Genomic DNA, 25,232 nt, shown 5'->3' on the forward strand with positions numbered 1-25,232 from the left:
TAAACTTTTTTAGTTTATGTGACGGTTTTTTAAATGAACAATTAAATACTTATGTATGCAAAAATCCTTTATCATTGACAAATTTATGCAATACTCATATTTTACCTATTTAGCAAGGTATCACTTCTTTGCAAAATTAGACAAGATTATGCAACCACATTTCAATCGGTGAAAACAAGTTATAAGTAAAATGCTTGCATATTTTGATCCTTGAATGAAACGTGCCAAAAAACTTCGTTGCATAATAAGAAAAAATGATGAAAATATTATATAAACAAACATTTTACTCTTTCATATATCATATAAATAAAACTTATAATCGCATCATTGTTACAGGACCAAGATTTACAATAGAAAATATCAAATGATCCAAACAAAGAAGATCACACCTTTCCAAGCCAAACCACAATAACAAACTTCACTATAAAATTATGCTACAAGGGGGAAAAAATCAACCCTTGTGATAAGCCCTCCCTTAAACCTTTGTTAATACTTCTATTAAGTAACTATACATGAAAAATCAAACACAACACAATCACGAAAACAATCTCTATAATTTGGATATGTAACCCAGCACATACACTGTTTCATTAGTAGTGTCGGCGGAAAATTCAAAACACAACAATATCAATCTGATTAACTTGATGAGATAGTGGACAGTGTTGTGGCCGATGATGATCTTGCAGAAGACGATGTAGTTGTTTCGTTTAGTAAAACTAAAGGTAGAACATCAGTCTTCCGCCTCTCGTTTTCCTTCAAGATTTCACCTGCGAATAACTCTAACTTCTCTAAATTCGTACTGTTACATTTTTTTCCATGAAATAGTATTGATTCCACGTTTTGTTGTTTTAACATTTTATCTGCTAATAACAACATGTTTACATCCTTATTATGTTGTTCAAGATCCAATAAGCCTTTGTTTGCTTGGATACGTACGTAACCACTTGTTCGCGATTGTCCAAATGCCATTGATACCGCTTGATCAACCTAAAAAATATCATATATAAATTACACTTAAGGTTTTAATTTTCAACAATCATATAAGAATGCATATACATCTAATGTGAAAAAGGGTATATGATGTTTGAGAAATATTTCATACAATAACGACATATACGAGAAAATACAAGACCAAATAAGGACAAATGAACATACATTATTAAATTATCTTTTTTTAGTTAAAACAAAAATAAAGGTAAAGCATAAAAATATAATTTGTTATGCGACAACCGACTATTTTGGTTTAAATTTTTTATAAGTTATTTTTAAAATATTTTATGGACCATTATAATAATTACAATTATTGCAACCACTTTAATTGCACCTACCAAAAATAGGGTTGATACTATATACTTTGGACCATTAACATTGCCATAATGCCATGTACCCGACGATTTTATTATTTATTTATTGTCCTTTTTTCCAAATTCCAAATTGAGTTAAAATGACAAATATATCCTTTCTCATGCATTGATCATTTGTACGTTAGATCTCTGACTTTTACTATAGCAAAAAGAAAAGAGTCAAAACGCCTTTTTTCGCAGGTTCGTACTTTATGGTTAAATAGTTGTACGAATAGTAAAACGGCTTTATAGCTCATGTTTCAATTAAAGTATTTAATGCAAAAATGCTCACCGTGTCGGAAACTGCTTCACCGACGATCTTAACCAGCGCCGTTCGCGACGGAGTTCGGTTGCCGGCCATAACAGATAACGGCTCTCCGTTACCCAGTGACACAACAAGCAGGTCGTTGACGCCATTACAAAACGGAAACTCCTGCTTGTTATATAGGACGTGAGTGATCGCCGCTGCCGTCGGGTTGTTCATCGCAACCTCACCACCGACAGCTGCAATCTTCGTTCTCCGGTCGACGGAAAATGTTTTAGCAGGTCCACGAACAGCGGTTGTGGCGGCACACACGTCACTCAGCTTGAAATCACATCCGTCCATTTCCACCGCATCAGCACGAGAAAACACAAACGATGCGCCCATGGTAAGATCGTAGCACGGGATTAAAATCGTTTTAAGAGTATCTTTCAACGTCAAATCTCCAAACGTCCGGTCAAAAACCTTCACCGGAGACTGAAAAATTCGGCGGAGAAGACCTTGTTTAGAAGACCGACAAAGTCTCCGTCCATTCTCCGTCACAAACTTAAGCGCTTCGTCGGCGGTGAACAATGGCCGATCATTTTTTCCTTTAGTGAAAAGTAAAGCGGCTAGAACACCACCGATTCCTGATCCTGCAACAACATCGAAGAAATCTGCAATGTGGGCATCTGGGTTTCCAGATTTACGGCGGAGGGAGGATTCTAGATGGAGAATTGATTTGGCGGCTAAGATACCGTCGGTGGCTCCACCTCCATCAATGGAGAGAATTCTGATTTTTCCGGTGGGGGATTTGATTTGTTGCGACGGATTGTCGTAACCGAATAAGAAATTGTTTTCGAGAATGGAGAATATATCGGAGGTGAGTTTGTCCATTTGAGAGTCGGAATGTGCCGCCATTTGAGTGTAGGTGGAAGGAGATACAGGGATGGGGAGAATGAAGATGTGAGGGTGTTATATATAAGAGTAAATTACACGAATGGTCCCTGTAGCTTGCGTTCTTAACCCTATTTTTCTTTTTTCCTTTTTTAACGTGGATCACAATATAGTTTGCTTTTGTTTTGATTTTGGTCCGGGAATTTGACCATTGATTTATTTAATTATTATTTTTATTGTTATATAAATTAAATATCAAAACTAAAAATAAAAAATATCATAAACTAATGTTGTAATTAGTTACGAAAAAACAGTTTTTATTTTCTATTTTTCGTGGATGACATGCGGTGGTGGTGACGGCGGCAATTGTGGCAGTGGTGGTGATGGCGGCGGCGGTGGTGGTGGTGGTGGTGGTGTTGGTGATAGGGTAGTGGTGATGGTGATGTTAGGTCGATGATTGTTGTAGTGGTGTTGGTTGGGTGGGTGTGTGTGTGTGTTTGTGGGTGTGGTGGTGGGGGTAGGGTAGGTGTGGGTGTGTGTGTATTTGTGGGGGTGTGGGTGGGGATGTGTGTGTATGGAGGGGGTGGGTGTATGTGTGTGGAGGGGGGGATGTGGTGTGTGTTTGTGGATGTGTGTGTGTGTTTGTAGGTGTGTGTGGGTGGATGGGGGTCTGGGTGGGAGTGGGTTGGGGGTAGATAGAGGTGGATGGGGTGAAAGTGGGTGTATGTTTATATTTTAGAAAAATTTTGAAATTAGAAAATATGGAAAACAATAATTATCAGTTTTTCAAAATTTTCCAACTTCTTGTAATTTTAGAAAACGTTTTCCGTTAAAAATTTAGAAAAATAGACGAAGTAAACGTATTTTCAAAATTCTCATTTTTCTTGGAAATTTTTTCCAAAAAACTGTCCATTTTTCTACGACTAAACGCAACCTAAGTGTTTTCTTTTTACCAAAGGTTGACGTCTTCGGTCTTCATCTTGATTCAACATGTTTATGATACTTAATTTGTTATGATCTAAAATTATTTTGATTCAAATATTTTATGATCCTTAATTATATAGTTTATGATTCAAAATTAAATGATTCAAAATGTATATCGATCCAAAATTTATTTTTGAACAAAAACTTTATTTAATTGAATATATTGTTGATCTAAAATCATATGATTCAAAAATGATATAATCCAAAATATTATGATTCAAAATAATTATGATTCAAAAATAATATGAACGAAAAATATTATGATGGTCTCTTTCGCAAAAAATATTATGATGGTTAATATTTTTATTATTTAAAACTTGTATAATTGTTAAACATTAAAAACTTGAATCGATATTTAGTTCAAAAATATAAAAAAAAATAAAAAAAACATTAGTAACTTCAAATATGTAGTAAAGACATTAAAAAAACAATATGAAAAAATATGAAAAAAAATCCTTTAAAAAGATAAAAAAAAAAAGAAGAAAAAAACGATATCAATCCTCTTATGACATCATATTCTCATCAATTAACTCACACATATTTTAACTCATTTCTTTTTATACTCAACTAAAAGCTCATCTTCCTTTTGTATCCATAGTTTTCTCTTCACTCTTATTTTCTCATGTCTCCTCTAAGTTTAAACAACTCATATATTTCTTTTATGTTTAGGCACTTCTTGTGTCTTAATTTACTATTCCTCTCATCTAACTCTTTAGTAGCGATCGACTAAAATTGTTAGGGAAAATGGTCCCGATAATAACAAATCAATACTTCTCTTAATCATTAATTGTAACGACGTAAATTTTCGAACTAAATTTTTCAATTTGAAAAAATAATTATCACAGTAACAAAATCCCAAATGTCACAATGTCAAAACATCAAACCCCATAATCAAAACTGCATATATATATATATATATATATATATATATATATATATATATATATATATATATATATATATGTATATATAAACTCCAGGATCCTGTAAATCATAACTCAAACTCTGATGTGTGTGTGTACAATCATGTCGGCGCCTTCCCGTGATCCTGAGAAGTACCTGAAACACATAACACATAACACGGTAAGCACAAAGCTTAGTGAGTTCCCCAAAATACGACATACACAGATAATAAGTCTCTCATGGCTATAGCTCGTTGGACCCTCCGGTCCGGTCTCAGTGTGGACCTCCGGTCTCACGGCTCGTTGGACCCTCCAATCCGGTCTCAGTGTGGACCCTCCGGTCTCACGGCTCGTTGGACCCTCCAGTCCGGTCACAGTAACATATAATATAACATACATATATCATACAGACAAGATGCATAACTCAAGTAAACACATAAGACCCTCCGTTCACTCATAGATACCACTCATGGTAAGTATAGTGAGAAGACTCACCTTGTAAGCTAGCAAGTAAAAGTCATGTACTCGGGAATCTCGAACTAGCCTCCGCCTAATACATAAGATAATTATCTCTAATTAATACTCTACTTATACTCAATTACACCAAAGGTTGTTTTCTCTTTCTCTCTAACTCTTGGAATGGGTAAAAGACCATTTTACCCTTCCATGGTTCCCACTACTCATGTTGACCAAACCCTAAAAGTCAACAGAAGTCAAACCCGAGTCAACAGTCCAAGTTTGACCTGACTCGCCGAGTGCACTCATGTGACTTGTCGAGTCCATTCGTTCCTCAAAAGTCTCGTGAAGGCCCAACTCGTCGACTTAACCCCTAACTCGACGAGTCCTCGCAAAGTCCAGCTCATCGGGACAAACCCTAACTGACTCGTCGAGTCAGCTCATGGACTCGGCGAGTCTCTTCGATCTGATTTCTTATTCACACGTTTTAAGGCAGATCTACCACTCCATACCCTAGATCTAGGTTCCTAAGACTCTATTATCACGTAAAGTTTCGATCTTTACATTCATGCATGGCACTTTGGGCTTGAAATGCCAAGATCATGCTTTATTTGGGGTTTCTCATTCAAGGATCTATTATGGCTGAATAAAGCAGAGAACTTTAGACTCTAGGGACCTCACAAGGTCCAGATCTGATGTCCACATCCCTAAAGGTGCTCAAAACCTTCAAGGTCCCAAATAAGATGGAAAAGAAGCCCTAAACTCTAGTGACATGAGATCTACCCAAACTAATGAGAAAGATACGAACTTTATACCTTAAACAGAAGCTTCTGGATGATTAGCAACAGATCTATCAACCTCTTCTCGTTCCTTGCTTGAAATCCTCCTCTTCTCTTCCAAAAATGCACTAAAGTTCTCAATATTAGCTCAACACTTTCTCAAAAGCTCAAGGGGGGCGATTAGGGTTTCTCTCAGTGAAGATAAGCAGATGGGGAGCCGCAATGGAGGCTATAAGTGTCCTTATATAAGCCCCAAACCCGGGGATTTAGGGTTTCATCTCACAGTGCCTACTCGGCGAGTCGGCTCTCGGACTCGTCGAGTAGGTCATTAATCCACGTGGCCGCGCCCGACCCTACTCGACGAGTTGTAGCACCAACTCGTCGAGTTGCTCAATAATCCTCAAAAATAAATAAGTAAATAATATACCTGAAAGTCCGGATGTTACAATTCTCCCCCACTAGAATCAGACTTCGCCCTTGAAGTCAGGCTCCACAAATAACTCTGGATGCTGCTCCCGCATTTCTGACTCCGACTCCCAAGTCAAATCAGACCCCCTATGATGCTGCCACTGGACCTGGACCAGGGGCACCTCCTTATTCCTCAGAACCCTCACCTTTCGATCCAAAATCGCGATCGGCCTCTCAATATAATTCAGGATCGCATCTACCTGAATGTCCTCTAGTGGTACTACTGTCGTCTCATCGGCTACACACTTCCTCAACTGCGACACGTGGAAGGTGTTATGGATCTGGCTCAACTCTGCAGGTAGCTCCAACTGGTATGCTACTCTACCCACTCTGGCGGTCACTTTGAAAGGACCGATGTATCGGGGTCCCAGCTTGCCCTGTTTTCTGAATCGGATCACCACTTTCCATGGGGATACCTTTAGGAGTACAAAATCTCCGACCTGAAACTCTATCTCCGATCGCCACCTGTCCGCATAACTCTTCTGGCGACTCTAGGCCGTCAGTAGCCTCTGTCTGACCTCCTGAATCTGCTCGGTCGTCTTTAGCACTATCTCAGTGCCACCCATCACTCTGTGTCCCACCTCTCCCCAAAAAATAGGAGTCCAACACCTCCTCGCATATAAAAGCTCAAAGGGAGGCATACCAATACTCGAATGGTGGCTGTTGTTGTAGGAAAACTCAGCCAGGGGTAAGTATGTGTCCCAACTTCCTCCGAAGTCCATGACACAGGCACGCAGCATGTCCTCAAGCGCCTGAATCGTCCGCTCGCTCTGCCCGTCCGTCTGCGGGTGGTACACAGTACTAAAATGCAAGCGCGTGCCCAACTCCTCATGAAAATTCTTCCAAAACCTGGAAGTGAAACGCACGTCTCGATCTGACACTATCGAGACCGACACTTCATGTCGTGCTACCACCTCTCTCACATAGATCTCGGCCAATATCTCTGCAAAAGAGCTCTCACTAATAGCAAGGAAGTGAGCACTCTTCGTTAGTCGGTCCACAATCACCCAAATCGCGTCAACCCCACGCGCAGTCCTCGGTAACTTGGTGATAAAGTCCATATAGATATGTTCCCACTTCCATTGGGGAATCTCCAGAGGCTGCAATGGACCATGTGGACGCTGGTGCTCTGCTTTGACCCGACGGCAGGTCAAGCACCTCTCAACTACCCAAGCAACATACATCTTCATACAGGGCCACCAGTAATCACTCTTCAGGTCCAAATACATCTTAGTAGCCCCGGGATGGATCGAGAATCTCGATCTATGCGCCTCCTCCATCAGTATACGCCGAGCTCCGCCCGTAAAGGGCACCCAAATCCGCCCTAGGAAAAGTTGGATTAGTGTCTAAGTCCATAACTATAATTGGTATGTACTTGACCCGATTGGCATGGTCCATTTGGGTTGCATGGCATCAGAACAATTTGGATAGACTTTTGTGAGAAAAGGATATTTATGATTTGTTAATATATTATAAGTTCTAATATATTAATATGAAATCATATTATTTAATTAGTATTGATCAAGAATTAATTTGGAAATAATTTTGTGATCAAAAGGAGACTAATTAAATATATGGGGATTGATTGTGTAAATCATTCATTCTTATATATGTGGGCTTATGATCCATAGTTCTTCATGTTGGGCTAAACCCATGGAGTAACCCATGGATACTCCATGGAGGTTTTAACCCATGGAGCATGGAGAATATGGAAAGACATGAGTTACATGGTGTAACCATAATAGCCACCATATATAAGGACCCCATGGCTCAAGAAATTGGCACTAGTGTGTGTACACATGAGGGCTAGGCGATTTGAGCATAGGAACCTTTTCTCTCAAATTATTCCAAGATGTTGGTGATGTTGTCTGAACCATTTGAGGTGTCACACTTGAGGCACTAGGTTCTTAAGCTCCATGGAATCAAGCTACAACAAAGAGGTATGTATTCTATCTAGTTTTGTTATCCTAGTACATATGATTGTATGCTAGTTAGGGTAATACCTTGGAAAATTGATATTTGCATGTATAATAGAGAAAACATAGATCCAAGGTATTTAGGGTTGCATGTACACCTTAGGAGTGTTAGAATGCTCAAAACCCATCAGTGGTATCAGAGCCTAGGCTTGTTTTCAAGTTATACATGCCGAAATAACTTAAAAATCGAAAATTTTGGCTTCCTAGGCACTAGACTCGCCGAGTCCATGAAGAAATTCATCCTACTCGTCGAGTAGGTTCGTACACTCGACGAGTAGAAGCCCCTGACAGCATATTTTCAACTTTTAAGGCTGGAATTGGTCTAGAATCATTACCTTAAACTGCTTTGGACTTATAAAACCTGTTTTTGATGTGGTAATGTCTCACACCCCCAAACCAGACGGCGGAAACGTTCGGGGGTGGAGGACTTCATTTGTAGTATCACAACACATGCATTATAGTAATCCGAGTACAAACAACCACTGTATTTAAAAAGTATAAATACTTACATGTGTTTCTTCAATGTATACTGAAACTAAATAGTTGTACAAAAGAAGAAGACAAGACATAAATAGCTCCATCTGCTCAAAAGCTCGGGGTGTACCTATCTACTGGTTCCCTGAGAATACAAGTAATTTGAAAAGAGAGTATCAACATAAAGTTGAGTGAGTGCATAAGTATTTATGTTTGGAAATAAATGTTTTCTGTTTCTTGAATATGTAAACTGTTTCCAGAAAATCCTATATTTTCTGCTGTATATGAAAAGTAATTTTTGTTGTATAAAACTGTTCTAATTGTAAACCAATGTTTTGTATTTGTAATCCTTTTGTAAACTTGTATATGAGAGTATATCTGGTTTCACCAACTGTTATTGTAAACTGTAATGTATTACTGTAAACTGTATCTTGTAAACCAGTACTTTGAAAAAGTACATAAGTTTAGTTGATTATACACTAACGTATTGTTAATATCTTTTAATGAGTTATTATAACCATACTGACTAGATGGCCTGACCCAACGCTATGAGTGCGCTGAAAACATGTTGATAACAATTTGTCACTCACAGGCGTGTATGCCTGACTGTAGCTAGCAGTCCGAGTGCGGGGTTGTCAATCCCAATATAGATCTATACACACATTGTTTCGATCCCCGGCTGGAGATTTTGGTTATAATGTCAGGACTTTACTATATTGTTTAAATGAATTAAACAACCTGTACTACTTGACTCATAAAAGCATATAAATGTTACATGTATAATAGTTATGAAAAATCCAATCATTCTGAAATAAATGACTGATAGTATGTTCTTGAATTAGTATTCTTAACATGTATCTGAAAGAATGTATAGTCTTGACTAGTTTTGAATCAAACCTTTGTTCTTATAAAACAATGTATTCTAGTATACTTGAATCGTGAATTAATGTTCTGTGAATCATAAATTATACCTATTATAATTTATAAGTACTTTCTGTATTGATACTTAGTATGAATGCAATCCTTGCTCAACTTGTTACAAGGGTAATTAAAATTAAATGAATAAACTTTTATACTTGTATACATATACAAATATATATAAGTAAAATTTAAATGACACTCGGACAAATAATTGATACTTGTAATCCCACATCCAAACAAGGAAAAGGAACCAAAGTGGGTTATCAGTCCTAAATCTTTTAAATCTTATTTATAGAAATATATGTATACTAGTATGATTTTTGGGGAAAAATATAATTTTATAAAAACATTTAAAAGAAGTTTGATATTTTGAAATACATTTTGATGACTTGATGTCATTTTTGAAACAATCATTTAAAACTATTTGATTTGATGATAACTGAAATTCATTTTGATAAGATATTTGAAAATCACTGGTTTATAACACAAAATCTTTGTGTTAGACTTGTATTCCCCCCTTAAAACAGTAAAAACTATAAAAATACGGGGGTATGAACTCACCTGTTGTAAGTTAACAAATGTAAGGTCGGTGTAGGATGCTAAGTGTCAAGTGAAGTCTTGAACACAACGGATCCTATTAAACATATAATGATACATATATGGATATAATTAGTGTATATAATAACTAATTATATAGGAAACCACTTTAGGGACTAGGAAACAATTGAATTTAAGTGTTACAATCACATGTGATTGAATCAAATGGAGTTTACGGCCACACAAGGTGTTCAAAGCCATGGAGTTTACGGCCACACAAGGTGTTCACGGCCATGGAGTTTACGGCCAATGATGTTCACGGCCTAAGAAGATCTTGAGTTTACGGCCAAGGGAGATGCTCATGGCCCTAAACTCTTATGTTCTTGAGAAATGGTTGATTTCAAGGGTGTATGTTATGAGCTTCTATAGAATAACTAGTATACGGAAGATTACTTACGTTTTGAAGCTTGAAGGGGGTATTCACGGTCTAAAGAACTAGTATGTGTTCTTGGTGTTCTTGAAGATATAACCAAAAGAAATGATTTCATGGATGAAATCATAGGTTTTAACTAGATTAAGCAAGGACATCAACTTAGGAATGGAAGAATCACTTACAAATTTGGTGAGAATTAGAAGTGTTCTTGATGGTACTTGAGAGAATTTGAGAGTTCTTGACTGGAGGATATGAGAAATGAAGGAAAAATGAAGGAAATCTATATATGTATGCGAGGGTTTACGGTCGAGGAGTTTGCGGTCCGAAGTCGGCGGAGCGTTTACGGCCGAAGCCTCGTTTACGGCCTGCGAGGAGTTTACGGTCCGAAGAGTTTACGGCCGTAAGCTCTTTGTGACCCGAAGCGAAGTTTCTCGGATTTTCAAGATTTTTTCCTTTCAATTTCAACTATGGATATTATAGCAAATAAAGGTATTTCATAACTTTAATTAAAAACCCAAACAATAAAAAGGGTTTTAGGTAACCTCTGTTTGACTTTTTTTGACTAGAGTTGACTTTATAAACAGAAAATAACGGGATGTTACATTATCCCCCCGTTAGAGAGAATTTCGTCCCGAAATTAGAGTTTAAGCAATTAAGCAATTACAAACAACTAGACGAAAAGATGAGGATATTTCAATTTCATTTGATCCTCGCGTTCCCAAGTGAATTCAGGTCCCCGCTTGGCATTCCAGCGAACCTTCACTATAGGAATACGGCTTTGCTTTGTTTGCTTGACCTCTCGGTCCATTATTTCTACTGGTTCTTCCACGAAGTTAAGGCTTTCGTCAATCTCGATTTCGTCGAGTGGGATAACAAGAGTCTCGTCGGACAGACACTTTTTCAAGTTCGAGACGTGGAAAACAGGATGTATGTTACTTAGTTCTTGAGGTAGTCGGAGTTTGTAAGCTACGGGACCAATTCTAGAAAAAATCTCGAATGGTCCTATATAACTTGGATTCAACTTGTCACGCTTTCCAAAGCGTATCATGCCCTTCCAGGGTGAGACCTTCAACATAACACGGTCACCAACCTAGAACTCCAAAGGTTTTCTACTTTTGTCGGCGTAACTTTTCTGTCTATCTTTGAAAGCTTTAAGTCGCTCCCGGATTTGTACGATTTTCTCCGTGGTTTCGCGAATGATTTCCGGACCAGTGAGAGTACTGTCAGGAACTTGACTTCTAGCCAACTGCGTATCACCCACTTCAGCCCAGCACAGAGGTGATCTACACTTGTGGCCATAGATAGCTTCGAAAGGAGCAGCCTTTATGCTAGTGTGATAACTATTGTTGTAAGAGAATTCGACAAGGGGTAAATGAGTATCCCATGCCTTACCAGAGTCTATCACGCAAGCTCGGAACATATCTTCTAAAGTTTGAATCATCCTCTCACTTTGTCCGTCAGTTTGTGGATGGTAGGCTATACTCATGTCCAGCCTAGTTCCTAAAGATTTTTGTAAAGACTGCCAGAAACGAGAAGTGAATCTACTATCTCGGTCAGAAATAATAGATACTGGCACACCATGCAGTCTAACGATTTCCTTGAGGTAGGTTCTTGTTAGCTTCTCCATCTTGTCCATCTCTTTGATTGGTAAGAAGTGTGCGGATTTGGTTAATCTATCGACGATTACCCAAATAGTATCATAACCACCCGATGTCTTGGGTAACTTGGTTATGAAATCCATTGTAATCCGCTTTCACTTCCATTCAGGTATTTCAGGTTGTTGCAATAAACCTGAAGGTTTCTGGTATTCTACCTTTACTTTGGCACAAGTGAGGCACTTGCCCACAAAGGTAGCAATTTCGGCCTTCATGTTTGGCCACCAGTATAGTTTCTTGAGGTCCAAATACATCTTGTCTGAACCTGGATGAATGGAGTATCGGGTTTTGTGTGCTTCATTCATGACTACGTCTCTGTAACCACCGAACTTTGGTGTCCAGATCTGGTTCATGAAACAATAGACTCCATCATCCCTGACTCTGAAGTTTTTATCCATTCCTCTCAAGGCTTCACCTGCCACGTTTTCAGGTTTTAAGGCCTCAAATTGAGCCTTTCTGATCTGTGTGGAGAGATGTGAATGGATTGCCATGGTTAACGACTTTACTTGGCGTCCCGAGTATTCTTTTCTACTAAGGGCGTCAGCTACTACGTTAGCTTTACCCGGGTGATAAAGAATCTCACAATCGTAGTCGTTCAGTAGCTCCACCCATCGTCGTTGTCTCATGTTCAACTCTTTCTGATTGAAGATATGTTGAAGACTTTTATGGTCCGTGAATACTGTGCATTTCGTGCCATATAAATAATGTATCCAGATCTTCAGAGCAAATACTACTGCTCCTAGTTCAAGGTCATGTGTTGTATAATTGACTTCATGTGTCTTTAGCTGTCTTGAGGCATAGGATATAACCTTTCCTCTCTGCATAAGAACACATCCAAGCCCTTGGTTAGAAGCATCACAGTACACTACGAAATCCTCTGTCCCTTCAGGAAGAGACAGGATTGGTGCACTACACAAGGCTCGTTTCAGCGTTTGGAACGCTGTTTCTTGTTTTTCTCCCCAGCTAAAAATTACACCCTTTTGCGTCAGAGTGGTAAGAGGTTTAGCTATTCGAGAGAAATTCTGGATGAATTTGCGATAATAGCCAGCAAGACCTAAGAATTGACGGATTTCTGTAGGTGTTTTGGGTGCTGACCAGTTTTCAATTGCCTTAATTTTGGAAGGGTCGACGTGTACTCCTTCAGAACTGACCATGTGACCTAGGAATTCAACCTTCCTGATCCAAAATTCACACTTTGAAAACTTCGCATAAAGTTTCTATGTTCTAAGGGTTTGCAAAACTTGACGAAGATGTTGGTCATGTTCCTCTTCACTTCTTGAGTAGATAAGGATGTCGTTAATGAAGACTATGACGAATTTGTCCAGAAATGGACGACACACTCTGTTCATTAGATCCATGAACACAGCAGGTGCATTCGTCAATCCGAATAGCATCACTACAAACTCATAATAACCATAACGAGTTCTGAACGCGGTTTTGGGAATGTCATCCTCCAAAATCCGTAACTGGTGATACCCAAATCTTAAGTGTATTTTTGAAAAGTAGCTCGCACCTTGAAGTTGGTCGAACAGATCGTCAATACGAGGCAGAGGGTATCGATTCTTAATGGTAAGTTTATTCAGCTCGCAGTAGTCTATAAACATACAGAATGATCCATCCTTCTTCTTTACGAACAAAACCGGTGCTCCCTAGGGTGAGAAGCTTGGTCTTATGAAACCTTTGCTAAGGAGTTCGTTAAGATGGCTGGATAATTCCTGCATTTCAGAAGGTGCAAGACGATAGGGAGATTTGGCTACTGGGGTAGCCCCTGGAATTAAGTCGATTCGGAATTCGACTTGTCGTTTAGGAGGCACTCCTGAAAGATCATCGGGAAAAACGTCGGGAAAATTGCAGACCTCAGGAATGCTTTCCATGTCTTTCACTTCTTGCTTCTTGTCTACCACGTGAGCTAAGAAAGCACAGTACTCTTTACGAAGGTACTTCTGTGCTTTGATGCAAGAAATGATCTGGAGGTTCGTTCTGGGTTTGTCACCGTAAATAACAAGAGTTTCGTTAGTTGGCAAGTTCAGACGAATGAATCTTTCATAACATAGAATGTCTGCATGGTTAGGACACAACCAATCCATACCTATTATGACGTCGAAACTTTTGATAGAGACCGGCATAAGGTCTATTGGGAATGAAAAGTTATTCAAGGTAAGAGTACATCCTATATATATATCGTTGGTGGATTCGGATTTCCCGTTAGCCATTTCGACTGTGAATGTTTCTTTTAATGGTTGGGAGTTTTGATTTAGTAAGTGTTTGAAATTATGGCTCACAAAGCTCTTCTCAGCACCACAATCAAATCTAATGCATGCATAAGTGTTGTTGAGAAGGAACGTACCCGTGACTACAGCTGGGTTTTCCACTGCTTCTTCGTGACCCAAGGCTAAAATTCTCCCAAATCCACCAACATTTCCAGCTTTAGGACAATCTTTCTTAAAATGTCCTACTTCACCACAATTGTAGCACGCTTGACCTACTCTAGAAGCAGGTACTTGGTTAAGTGGTTGGGGTCGTGTTCTACAGAATCGGGCAGTATGCCCTTTTTCTAGTTACGACACTGCATTTCTCGACAATTTCCATTATGGTGAAAATTTCACTTGTTGCACTTGGGGAGATTACCAGCATAAGGCTTAGCTGGTACTGGGTTAACAGGAACAACAGCAGGTACAGTAGCAGCATTAACTATAACTAGTTGTTGTTTCTTTGAGGAACCCTGTGAAAACTTGCCATTCCTCTTGTTCCGACCCTTCTTCTTGCTGTTGTTGTTGTCATTGTTATTGTTGTTGTTTCCCTTCGGTTTTTCTGGTATAGCAACCACTGAGTGTTGGCGGGCTCCGTGGTCGATAAGAGATTGTGCCAGCTCTTTGACACTGTCAAAAGTAACATGCCTCGAAGCTAAGACACTTGACTGAATTTGGGGTGACAGTCCCCAAATATATCTCTCAATCTTCTTGCTCTCCAGAGCAACCATATCCGGGCAAAGAATTGCCAGGTCACAGAATCTACTAGTATAGGTTGATATATCAGAACCAACCATTGTGAGACCCCAGAGCTCCTGCTTGAGTTTCTAAACTTCTCCTCGTGGACAGTATTCCCACATAAGCATGGCTTTGAAGTTCTCCCAGCTTATCGAATTAGCCACTACCAAAGTAAGTGACTTAACATGCCCATTCTACCACGTTAAACCTCTATCAGAAAAGGTACAAGCAGCGAACTTGACCTTGCTGCCCTCAGGACAGGAACAGATTTCGAAAATTGCTTCTGTCTTTTCTATCCACTGCCTTAATGCCATAACTCCTCCGGTTCCATTAAAGGTCCTGGGTTTGGCATTGGAAAAATCTTTATAAGTGCACTCTCGTGAGTGCCCATGACTCTCGCCATGGTTAGAAGGATTTGCACCAGCTCCAGACCCACTAGCACCTGGCGTATTAATATGAGACATGGCAGCCGCTACAGCCGACGTGACCGCCGCTTGGAACATAGCAGGGTCGAACTGAGGAGGTGGTGGCGGAGGTGGTACCGGCGGTTCATTTACATTGTGACGTCTTGGATTTCTACGAGGAGGCATCTTTTTCTATAAAAGTCAAAAGATACAAGGATGGTAAGATATCAAGAGTGAATATGAATTTTGATATCTCTTGAACTAAAACATATATTTCAACATGAATCTTGTAATGAATTGGAAATAGAAGTCTACGACAAGTACAACTTGTAACAGAATGATATGAAATTGAATGGTTATTTTTCAAAGGTTATAACAATGCATGTCGATTTAAATTGGCATATTGAATACATAAAGTCTGGAAAACTTGATCCTAAACAGGTCTACAACACACCAAATTCTGGGAAAACATCGACATCATACAGACGTATCGAAAATAAAATTTTCGTGGTCTTACTGAAAATCATGAAAAATAACACTAGACCTATCCGTAGACTTAACTATAACCAAAAGAGTAATTTGGAAACGAGTAGAGCATCTTCTACTGGCGACGGGTATCTCTTGGATAAAACCTCAACTCAGCCATTTGACACTCCATAGCAAGCATATGTCTTTCATATACTGTCAGACGTGCTCGGAGTTCTATGACTTCAGCTCGAGTTTCAGCTAACTCTTGCAGTAGATACTCATTATCTCTCGTAGCTCTCTCACCAGCATATTCAAGACGACAAATGTGGATTGTATTAATTCTCGCATTGGCATCAACTTCCCTGATTTGATTGATGGCTGTTCTACCCTGAATTTCATTTCGGGCAACCCTACGGACTAGAGTTGGTAGGACTCTATCTGCTGATCCTCCTTCGCTCAGGTTGTAGAAGCTTCTGTCTCCATTGTATAGGATAGGTTGACCCTGTTCTTGACTCCATGTTTCTAAGCTTTCTACCCACGGAGGTGTCGGACCTTGGAAAACCGGACGAGGGTTAGGATTTTGGGCTACTGGTGGTGGATTATAAGCTTCTGATTCAGAATTATTTTCTTCAGGAAAATTTTCTGCAAAATCATCATCTAAAGGAATTTCGTGATTTTCTTCTGGCTCTGCATCTTGTTCTTGATCGGGGAAGTATGGGTCTCCGGGTAAGTGAAATCCATCCATTGTTATCTAAGCGAGAATAGGGATAAGATATATAGAATATAGTTAGTAACGATTGATTAAGGATACAAGTTTCTACGAGAGGGATTTACAGTTATCAAATAATGTATTCCATATAACTTGTTCTAGGTCTTACTATAACTAGAAAGTGTATACTAATTATATATAACTTGGGTATAATCGACCTTCGATTAAATGACCCGGCTCTAAATCCACAACCAAACAAGGAACAGGAAATGAAGCTAGATCACATATTCTAAGTCTATATAACTTTAATTATATATAATTGTAATATACCCTTAATATATATAGTTCTACCCTTAATTTTTCTATTGTTTTCACATGTTTGTTATTAGTATGCAGTGTCTAAAATACTCCTATAGTATTTTAACCTTTATGTTCTGTTGTAGAGTTTTTCTAAATATATATATGACTGGTAAGTTTTAGACATGTCACAACACCACTATCACTCCCAAAAACATGTTGGTCATATCTCAAATCAATATAGTTGATCAGGATATATTAATCCCAGATATGATTATATAACTGTCCAGGTTTGACTGTAATGTTCAACATCCAAATACTTTTAAGTTCTTATGATTGTGATATTGTACTTGTAGATATGAGTGTTAGTATACTTCTTGTAAAAATACTTAAATTTTTAGAAAGTATACTTGTAGTCAGAGCTCTCAGCCCCAAATGTATTTATAGTTTGTATATCTTTTATGGATTGATATACTAAGTTCACTATAAACACTGCTCTGATACCAATCTGTCACACCCCAAACCAGACGGCGGAAACGTCCGGGGGTGGAGGACTTTATTTGTAGTATCACAACACATACATTATAGTAATCCGAGTACAAACAACCATTGTATTTAAAAAGTATAAATATTTACATGTGTTTCATCAATGTATACTGAAACTAAATAATTGTACAAAAGAAGAAGACAAGACATAAATAGCTCCATCTTCTCAAAAGCTCGGGGTGTACCTGTCTACTGGTTCCCTGAGAATACAAGTAATTTGAAAAGAGAGTATCAACATAAAGTTGAGTGAGTGCATAAGTATTTATGTTTGGAAAGAAATGTTTTCTGTTTCTTGAATATGTAAACTGTTTCCAAAAAATCCTATATTTTCTGCTGTATATGAAAAGTAATTTTTGTTGTATAAAACTGTTCTAATTGTAAACCAACGTTTTGTATTTGTAAACTTGTATTTAAGAGTATATCTGGTTTCACCAACTGTTATTGTAAACTGTAATGTATTACTATAAACTGTATCTTGTAAACTAGTACTTTGAAAAAGTACATAAGTTTAGTTGATTATACACTAACGTATTGTTAATATCTTTTAATGAGTTATTATAACCATACTGACTAGATGGCCTGACCCAACGCTATGAGTGTGATGAAAACATGTTGATAACAATTTGTCACTCACAGGCGTGTATGCCTGACTGTAGCTAGCAGTCCGAATACGGGGTTGTCAATCCCAATATAGATCTATACACACATTGTTTCGATCCCCGGCTGGAGATTTTGGTTATAATGTCAGGACTTTACTATATTGTTTAAATGAATTAAACAACCTGTACGACCTAACTCATAAAAGCATATAAACGTTACATGTATAATAGTTATGAAAAATCCAATCATTCTGAAATAAATGACTGATAGTATGTTCTTGAATTAGTATTCTTAACATGTATCTGAAAGAATGTATAGTCTTGACTAGTTTTGAATCAAACCTTTGTTCTTGTAAAACAATGTATTCTAGTATACTTGAATCGTGAATTAATGTTCTGTGAATCATAAATTATACCTATTATAATTTATAAGTACTTTCTGTATTGATACTTAGTATGAATGCAATCCCTTGCTCAACTTGTTACAAGGGTAATTAAAATTAAATGAATAAACTTTTATACTTGTATACATATACAAATATATATAAGTAAAATTTAAATGACACTCGGACAAATAATTGATACTTGTAATCCCACATCCAAACAAGGAAAAGGAACCAAAGTGGGTTATCAGTCCTAAATCTTTTAAATCTTACTTATATAAATATATGTATACTAGTATGATTTTTGGGGAAAAATATAATTTTATAAAAACATTTAAAAGAAGTTTGATATTTTGAAATCCATTTTGATGACTTGATGTCATTTTTGAAACAATCATTTAAAACTATTTGATTTGATGATAACTGAAATTCATTTTGATAAGATATTTGAAAATCACTAGTTTATAACACAAAATCTTTGTGTTAGACTTGTATTCCCCCCCTTAAAACAGTAACAACTATGAAAATACGGGGGGTATGAACTCACCTGTTGTAAGTTAAATAAATGTAAGGTCGGTGTAGGATGCTAAGTGTCAAGTGAAGTCTTGAACACAACGGATCCTATTAAACATATAATGATACATATATGGATATAATTAATGTATATAATAACTAATTATATAGGAAACCACTTTAGGGACTAGGAAACACTTGAATTTAAGTGTTACAATCACATGTGATTGAATCAAATGGAGTTTACGGCCACACAAGGTGTTCAAAGCCATGGAGTTTACGGCCACACAAGGTGTTCACGGCCATGGAGTTTACGGCCAATGATGTTCACGGCCTAAGAAGATCTTGAGTTTACGACCAAGGGAGATGCTCATGGCCCTAAACTCTTATGTTCTTGAGAAATGGTTGATTTCAAGGGTGTATGTTATGAGCTTCTATAGAATAACTAGTATACGGAAGATTACTTACGTTTTGAAGCTTGAAGGGGGTATTCACGGTCTAAAGAACTAGTATGTGTTCTTGGTGTTCTTGAAGATCTAACCAAAAGAAATGATTTCATGGATGAAATCATAGGTTTTAACTAGATTAAGCAAGGATATCAACTTAGGAATGGAAGAATCACTTACAAATTTGGTGAGAATTAGAAGTGTTCTTGATGGTACTTGAGAGAATTTGAGAGTTCTTGACTGGAGGATATGAGAAATGAAGGAAAAATGAAGGAAATCTATATATGTATGCGAGGGTTTACGGTCGAGGAGTTTGCGGTCCGAAGTCGGCGGAGCGTTTACGGCCTGCGAGGAATTTACGGTCCGAAGAGTTTACGGCTGTAAGCTCTTTGTGGACCGAAGCGAAGTTTCTCGGATTTTCAAGACTTTTTCCTTTCAATTTCAACTATGGATATTATAAGGATTTTAGCAAATAAAGGTATTTCATAACTTTAATTAAAAACCCAAACAATAAAAAGGGTTTTAGTTGACCTCTGTTTGACTTTTGTTTGACTAGAGTTGACTTTATAAACAGAAAATAACGGGATGTTACATAATGATTATGGTAAACCAATTTCAAAGTCATTATCAAAGTTTCAAGTTTTATATATGTTTATATGATTCTTGAAAATTGTTGATGTGGATTGCATATGCTTATGAGTTTTGGTAGATCATAGGAATTATATGCAAATTGTTTGTTAGTGTAATTATTGATCTTAATGAAATTGTATGGACTCCATAACTTGTCCTCAAGTTATGGATTACCTAAAGTTTTTTTGTGTCACCTTGTTTTATGAGTTAATTTAGATTAATGAAAAAATTATGTGTTAGTTGTATTCAATCCAAATTGATCTAAGAGTAGTTCATAAAATGTGTTTTTGTAACTTGTCCTCAAGTTATATGAAAAGTCACATTTATGAATCTTAAAACTCATAAAAGTGACATAGGTTACAAAATGAAGAGTCCTTTTCTCATAAATAGTTTTATAGACTTCATAACTTGTCCTCAAGTTATGGATGTTCAAGAGTCTCTTCATTAAAGTTTTTAAAACTTTAATTAAACTCATAAGTTAAGAAAAATCCAAGAGTTTGAAAAGTTTCAATTCTTGCCCTCAAGTTTTGGAATTTGCAAAGTTACCTCCCTATGTATACTTTAATTCCAAATTAAACCTTATAATTTTAAAAGATTAAAATTCAACCTTATACTATTATAATATTAAAAGTTAATGGTTATGTATATGTATAAGATAAAGTCAAGCTTACCGTTAGTAGGCCTCATTCACGAAGCCGGTCTCTAAGGGGGGTATAAGGTTACTGCCTATAAAATGGCAGTTTAATGGGTGTCCACTCTCACCCACCGCTTCCTTGACTGGTGGAGGGTCGTTAGCTGAACGGGTAGGATAGGACTCTAATTCTCCTTTAATTAAAAGTATAATGATAAACCCTAAGTAACTAAACACTTATAAATTCCCAATCTTCGTTACTTAGGAAAATGTGAATTTGGTGCTAACCCATGAAATTACACTTTGCACCCTTGTTAAGTCGTTAGTGGAGCGTGTGTGGTTAACCGGCACACTAACATGGGGCTGACAATGTGTGGCAAAGGGTGACTTAAGTTTTATCATAGATCGGTGGAGCGCGTGTGGTTAACCGACACATCGATTGGGTGATAAAATTAAGGGTACCAAGTCAATTTGCATGATTATTCACACCTTGTTTGTGATCCTTGGCATCCCAGTCACAAACTTGAGAGGGCACAATCGAGATTTAAACATGCCATTGAAAGTTCAATGAATCTCAAAAGAACTAGGAGTTTCAATCCAATTAAAACTTAATAATTTATTTTGTTTTTCATGGTGGAAATTGGTAAATCGTCATTTACCTACCTTCAAATATTTTGTAGCTTGGATTACGGCATCCCTCTTCCAAGTTATAAAACAGTTTGTTGGGTCCTAGCCTTAATATTTAATATTGGGTGTTATGTTAAGGACTTAAATCAACTGAAACTTGAATTTCTCCCATTATAGATGTCTAGTTAAGACAACTATGGTCTTCCCAAATCTTTACGAACAAGCTTTTCTATTGAAGATGATATCCCACATGGCAATCAAGGTGAAAGATTAATTCCTTTATTGTGCATTAATGGGACTGGAAATCATGCTTCACTTCCTCCACCTCCTCCAATTATTCTCCCTATCCCACAAGTTCAAATACTTGAAAAGTTCAAGGTCACTCAATCCCTATTGGCAAGCCGAGAGAGTCGGGTGTCGAAGTCTCAAGGTAGCTGGTTGTTGACTTGGTTCTTCAGTCACACCCTGATGATAGATCAAGACATGACCCTTAATGATCTTACATATTTGCTTGATGCTGCTAAATCAGCAATGATTTGGGGCATTGGTAAAGCAAAATTTGATTGGAAGATCAACTTCCCAAACTTCCATGGACATTGACAATGGTAACATTAGAAGTCCAGAAAAGCTTTCTCTTCCCAATGGAAAGGGATCGGCCATGGTCAAGTCATTTGACCTAATGGTAAAGAGAAAGGATAAGTTTGAGATAGTCTCATGTACCATTTCCAAAGAGTCCATATGTTTCTTTTGCCAAACGAAGGGGCATTGGTTGCGAAGCTGCCAGATTTACCTGAAAGATCTAGTAAAGTCAAAAGTTTGACTCTACTTCAGGTAAAGTCCATTATCTAACTCTATGAAGTCTCTTTTGAAGATTCTTAATACATGATGTAATGTAATTACATTTTGATGTTTTGAAGAATCAAAGGAAATCTAAAGAAAGAGTATGCTGATTCTGATCGCGAAGATGGATTTCGATCACAAGGTTCGGTGATCAGAATTTTGAGCTGCTACTTAAGAGTTATGATATATGCTTAGGAATAGACAACAACATGTTTTTCATATGTATTTGCATTGTAAGGATAAGATTTTTCCGCAAGTTTAAAATAAAAGAAAAGGTTTTGATTTTATTTATTTTAAGTATCCTTACAATGACATTTGTGAAAAAAATTGTTGTTTATATGTTTCCATTGATAAGCAATATTGGAAAATGGATTTGATTCTTTCATTTGTGGTAGTGTCATAATTTACCAAATAAGGAAAGATTCTCATCACCCAAGTTTCAGTTGGATAGAAACTTGGAATCATGCAAGATGTATTGTATGATAAGAGATAATTTTCATTTTTTGGAAATTAAGACTAATTCCTTGCTCATATGTATATGTGAGTAAAGTGAAGGACTAAAGGATTGGGTACACTTGGTTGTGCGCTGGTCAAGTCGACCAATTGTGTGAAGTATTTATCTTGATAAGAATCTGTACTAACTCTTGAATATTTGTTTTGTCAAGAAATGACTCTTGACAAAGAGAATCTTATATGTCAAGAGGTCAGTGGGAGTCTTAAAAGATATTGAGATAGTATTAAGAACTAATCAAGAGTATTGTTAATCACTAGCCCACGACTTGAGGTTTGTAACCTATCGTGTTGACATATTCTTATTTTTGTGTCTATTCCAGTTAAAAGTTGACTTTGCATATGAGTTGTATGAGTTCTCAATTGGTTGCATAACAACCTGGAAGCAATGGTAGGCCCTTGAGCTGCCAAGTGACAAGAAATTAAGATTGAACAAGTTCAGTCCATATGAGTTTGGGTTTGTCACTAACTCTTTCTTGTGATTATGTTTTTGACAACTTCACATGGATAGGAACACATGCACCATAAAAATCTAAGTGTCATAAGGTTTCTCTCCGATTCATGAAAATGATGGTGAGGAAACGCTTTCACTAAGTAGATTTTAAGTAGATAGCAATTGTGATATTTGCATTCTCATGTCGTTAGTGGAGCGTGTGTGGTTAACCGACACACTAACTAGTGAGAATGGCAAAAGGTCTAGACAAACATGTGAGTTATCTAAGGAAAGGTGTATGATTTTGATAAAGTCTTATCAAAGCAATCTTGTATCAGAAATCTGAACTTTAGCAAGAAAGTTGATAAAGTATTGATTTCTAGAAGTCCAGTTGATTTCTGAGTACATGTCAAAGCTAGTGGGAGCATAAGTGTTGTGCTAGTAAGATAATAATCATTGTGCTAGTGGGAGCATGATTATTATGGTTAGTGTTGCAAGTTAGCAATGTTAAGTATAGAAAACAAAAGGTTCAATTCGCTTTGAAAAGTTGTTTTCCTATAATTAAGGGAGAGGATTTATACTTCATTCCAATTATAAAAGCTTAGATTGAGATTTTACTCAACTTTAGTCAATGATATATATGAATGTTATGTTGGAATGGTTCAACATAAGGAAATTATATGTATCTTGCATTCTCAAAATTCGATTATGATTACGGCATCCCTCTTCATAGTTCGAATTGTGAGAACGTGGCAAATAAAAAATTTTATAGCATGAATCGTGTCCCATATGCTTCGGATATAGGATCGATTGCATGTGCTATAATATTTATCCATTCTAAATTTTCCATATACCTAGGGCGTTAAGAGGGAAAAAGGAATAGAACTGGATTTGACGAAAATGATTAAGCAATTGTCGAGGACAATCTGAGGTTTGCCAAAGATTGGTTGCTCATGGACAACTAGAAGTATAGAGATAGGACCATATTGACATATTCTGAAAGGAGGCAACTCTTGTTCAGAAGTGATAGTCAAAATGGGAATATGGAATTGTCTCCATAGGTGGAAGTTATTGTTTAAATCTATGTAAGATTAGAGAACTTAATGCAAGAAGGGTGTTCAAAGGAATATACTTTGAATGTGAGACTTCGTTTCCATGGAATTGCTCTCCATTGGAATACTTTGTAATGTTTGTTGCCAAGTATTTGTGACTTGGGCATAGTCATTATAAGGGGATCATTGAATATAAGTTTAGAATCTAACAGATTATGGTAAATGGCAAGAATTTAGTATTCTAACATTTACAAAGTAAGGATTGGGATTGTGAAATGAGCATCATTGAAATATTGTCAATCGATCTGTTTCACAAAGTAAGGATCATTAGACAAACATAGTGGGCATCCTTGGAGTATGGCATAGCTATTGTTTGGACAAACATAGTGTGCATGCTTGGAGCATGGCATGACTATTGTTTTAATTCAAGTATTAAGTTGATAATTCGAAACATCATACATCGAATAATGAGTAATCAATATGGTGCTTAGATAAAAGGTGTTTTACTTACTCTCAAAGTGTTGGGGCCAGATAGGATCAATATTATTCTTGTGTTTCACTTTGCATGTTTTGACTTCCAGAATAACTAGGTCATTCTTCCCGAACGACTAAGTTATTCAAACCATCCACAGTCGATAATATGTTGGAAGTAGGTATTAAGGCAAGACTGTCATGAAGCTGGATTGTAGATGTCCAAGGTATGAGACATAGCAAGAGTTGCTGCAACATTTATGAGTGCTCATAAGTTCTGAGTATTGGATTAAACCCACGCTCATTTGAATCTTTTCATGGATTTTATCACGAGTGAATCATGAGACGATAATATCTTATATTCTTCAAACCTAGAGATATGAGTTGTTGACTAGGAGTTGGTTATACATTGATTGCACGAAAACGCATTGGTAACTCGATGTTATAAAACGTGCCTTTGTGTATGATTCAACAAGTAGTTAGTACAAGCATATGAGTCAAAGTTTATCCATTCATTTTACCCTTAAAGGGATAAAAGCGATATATGTGGGCCCCTCAATGATTTAGTGATGACACCCTAAGTGCTTGGCCAAGCCTGGTCTGATTCGATTTGTTTAATT

At 37.2% G+C, this 25,232-nt stretch overlaps 1 protein-coding gene across 1 annotated transcript; it reads right to left on the reverse strand.

Annotated features, from left to right (window-relative positions):
* Positions 1–266: 266 nt before the first annotated feature.
* LOC145133617 (patatin-like protein 7) lies at positions 267–2,553 on the reverse strand. The gene is made up of 2 exons (XM_079068551.1): positions 1,636–2,553; positions 267–987 (listed from the first exon to the last, which is right to left on the reverse strand). Exons 1-2 carry the CDS (start codon positions 2,503–2,505, stop codon positions 637–639), a joined length of 1,221 nt encoding a protein of 406 aa, XP_078924677.1. The 5' UTR covers positions 2,506–2,553; the 3' UTR covers positions 267–636.
* Between the last annotated feature and the right edge of the window lie 22,679 nt (positions 2,554–25,232).

Source organism: Lactuca virosa, chromosome 8 (assembly GCF_052849685.1).
Source record: "Lactuca virosa cultivar CGN04683 chromosome 8, Lactuca_virosa_CGN04683_v6, whole genome shotgun sequence".
In the NCBI taxonomy this organism is placed as follows: domain Eukaryota; kingdom Viridiplantae; phylum Streptophyta; class Magnoliopsida; order Asterales; family Asteraceae; genus Lactuca; species Lactuca virosa.

Bases quoted from the DNA above. Each gene is read 5' to 3' on its own strand.
- LOC145133617 (XM_079068551.1), bottom strand. From the start codon at position 2,505: ATGGCGGCACATTCCGACTCTCAAATGGACAAACTCACCTCCGATATA. The intron at 988-1,635 runs GTGAGCATTTTT...GATATTTTTTAG, and splicing joins GTGAAGCAGTTTCCGACACG to GTTGATCAAGCGGTATCAAT.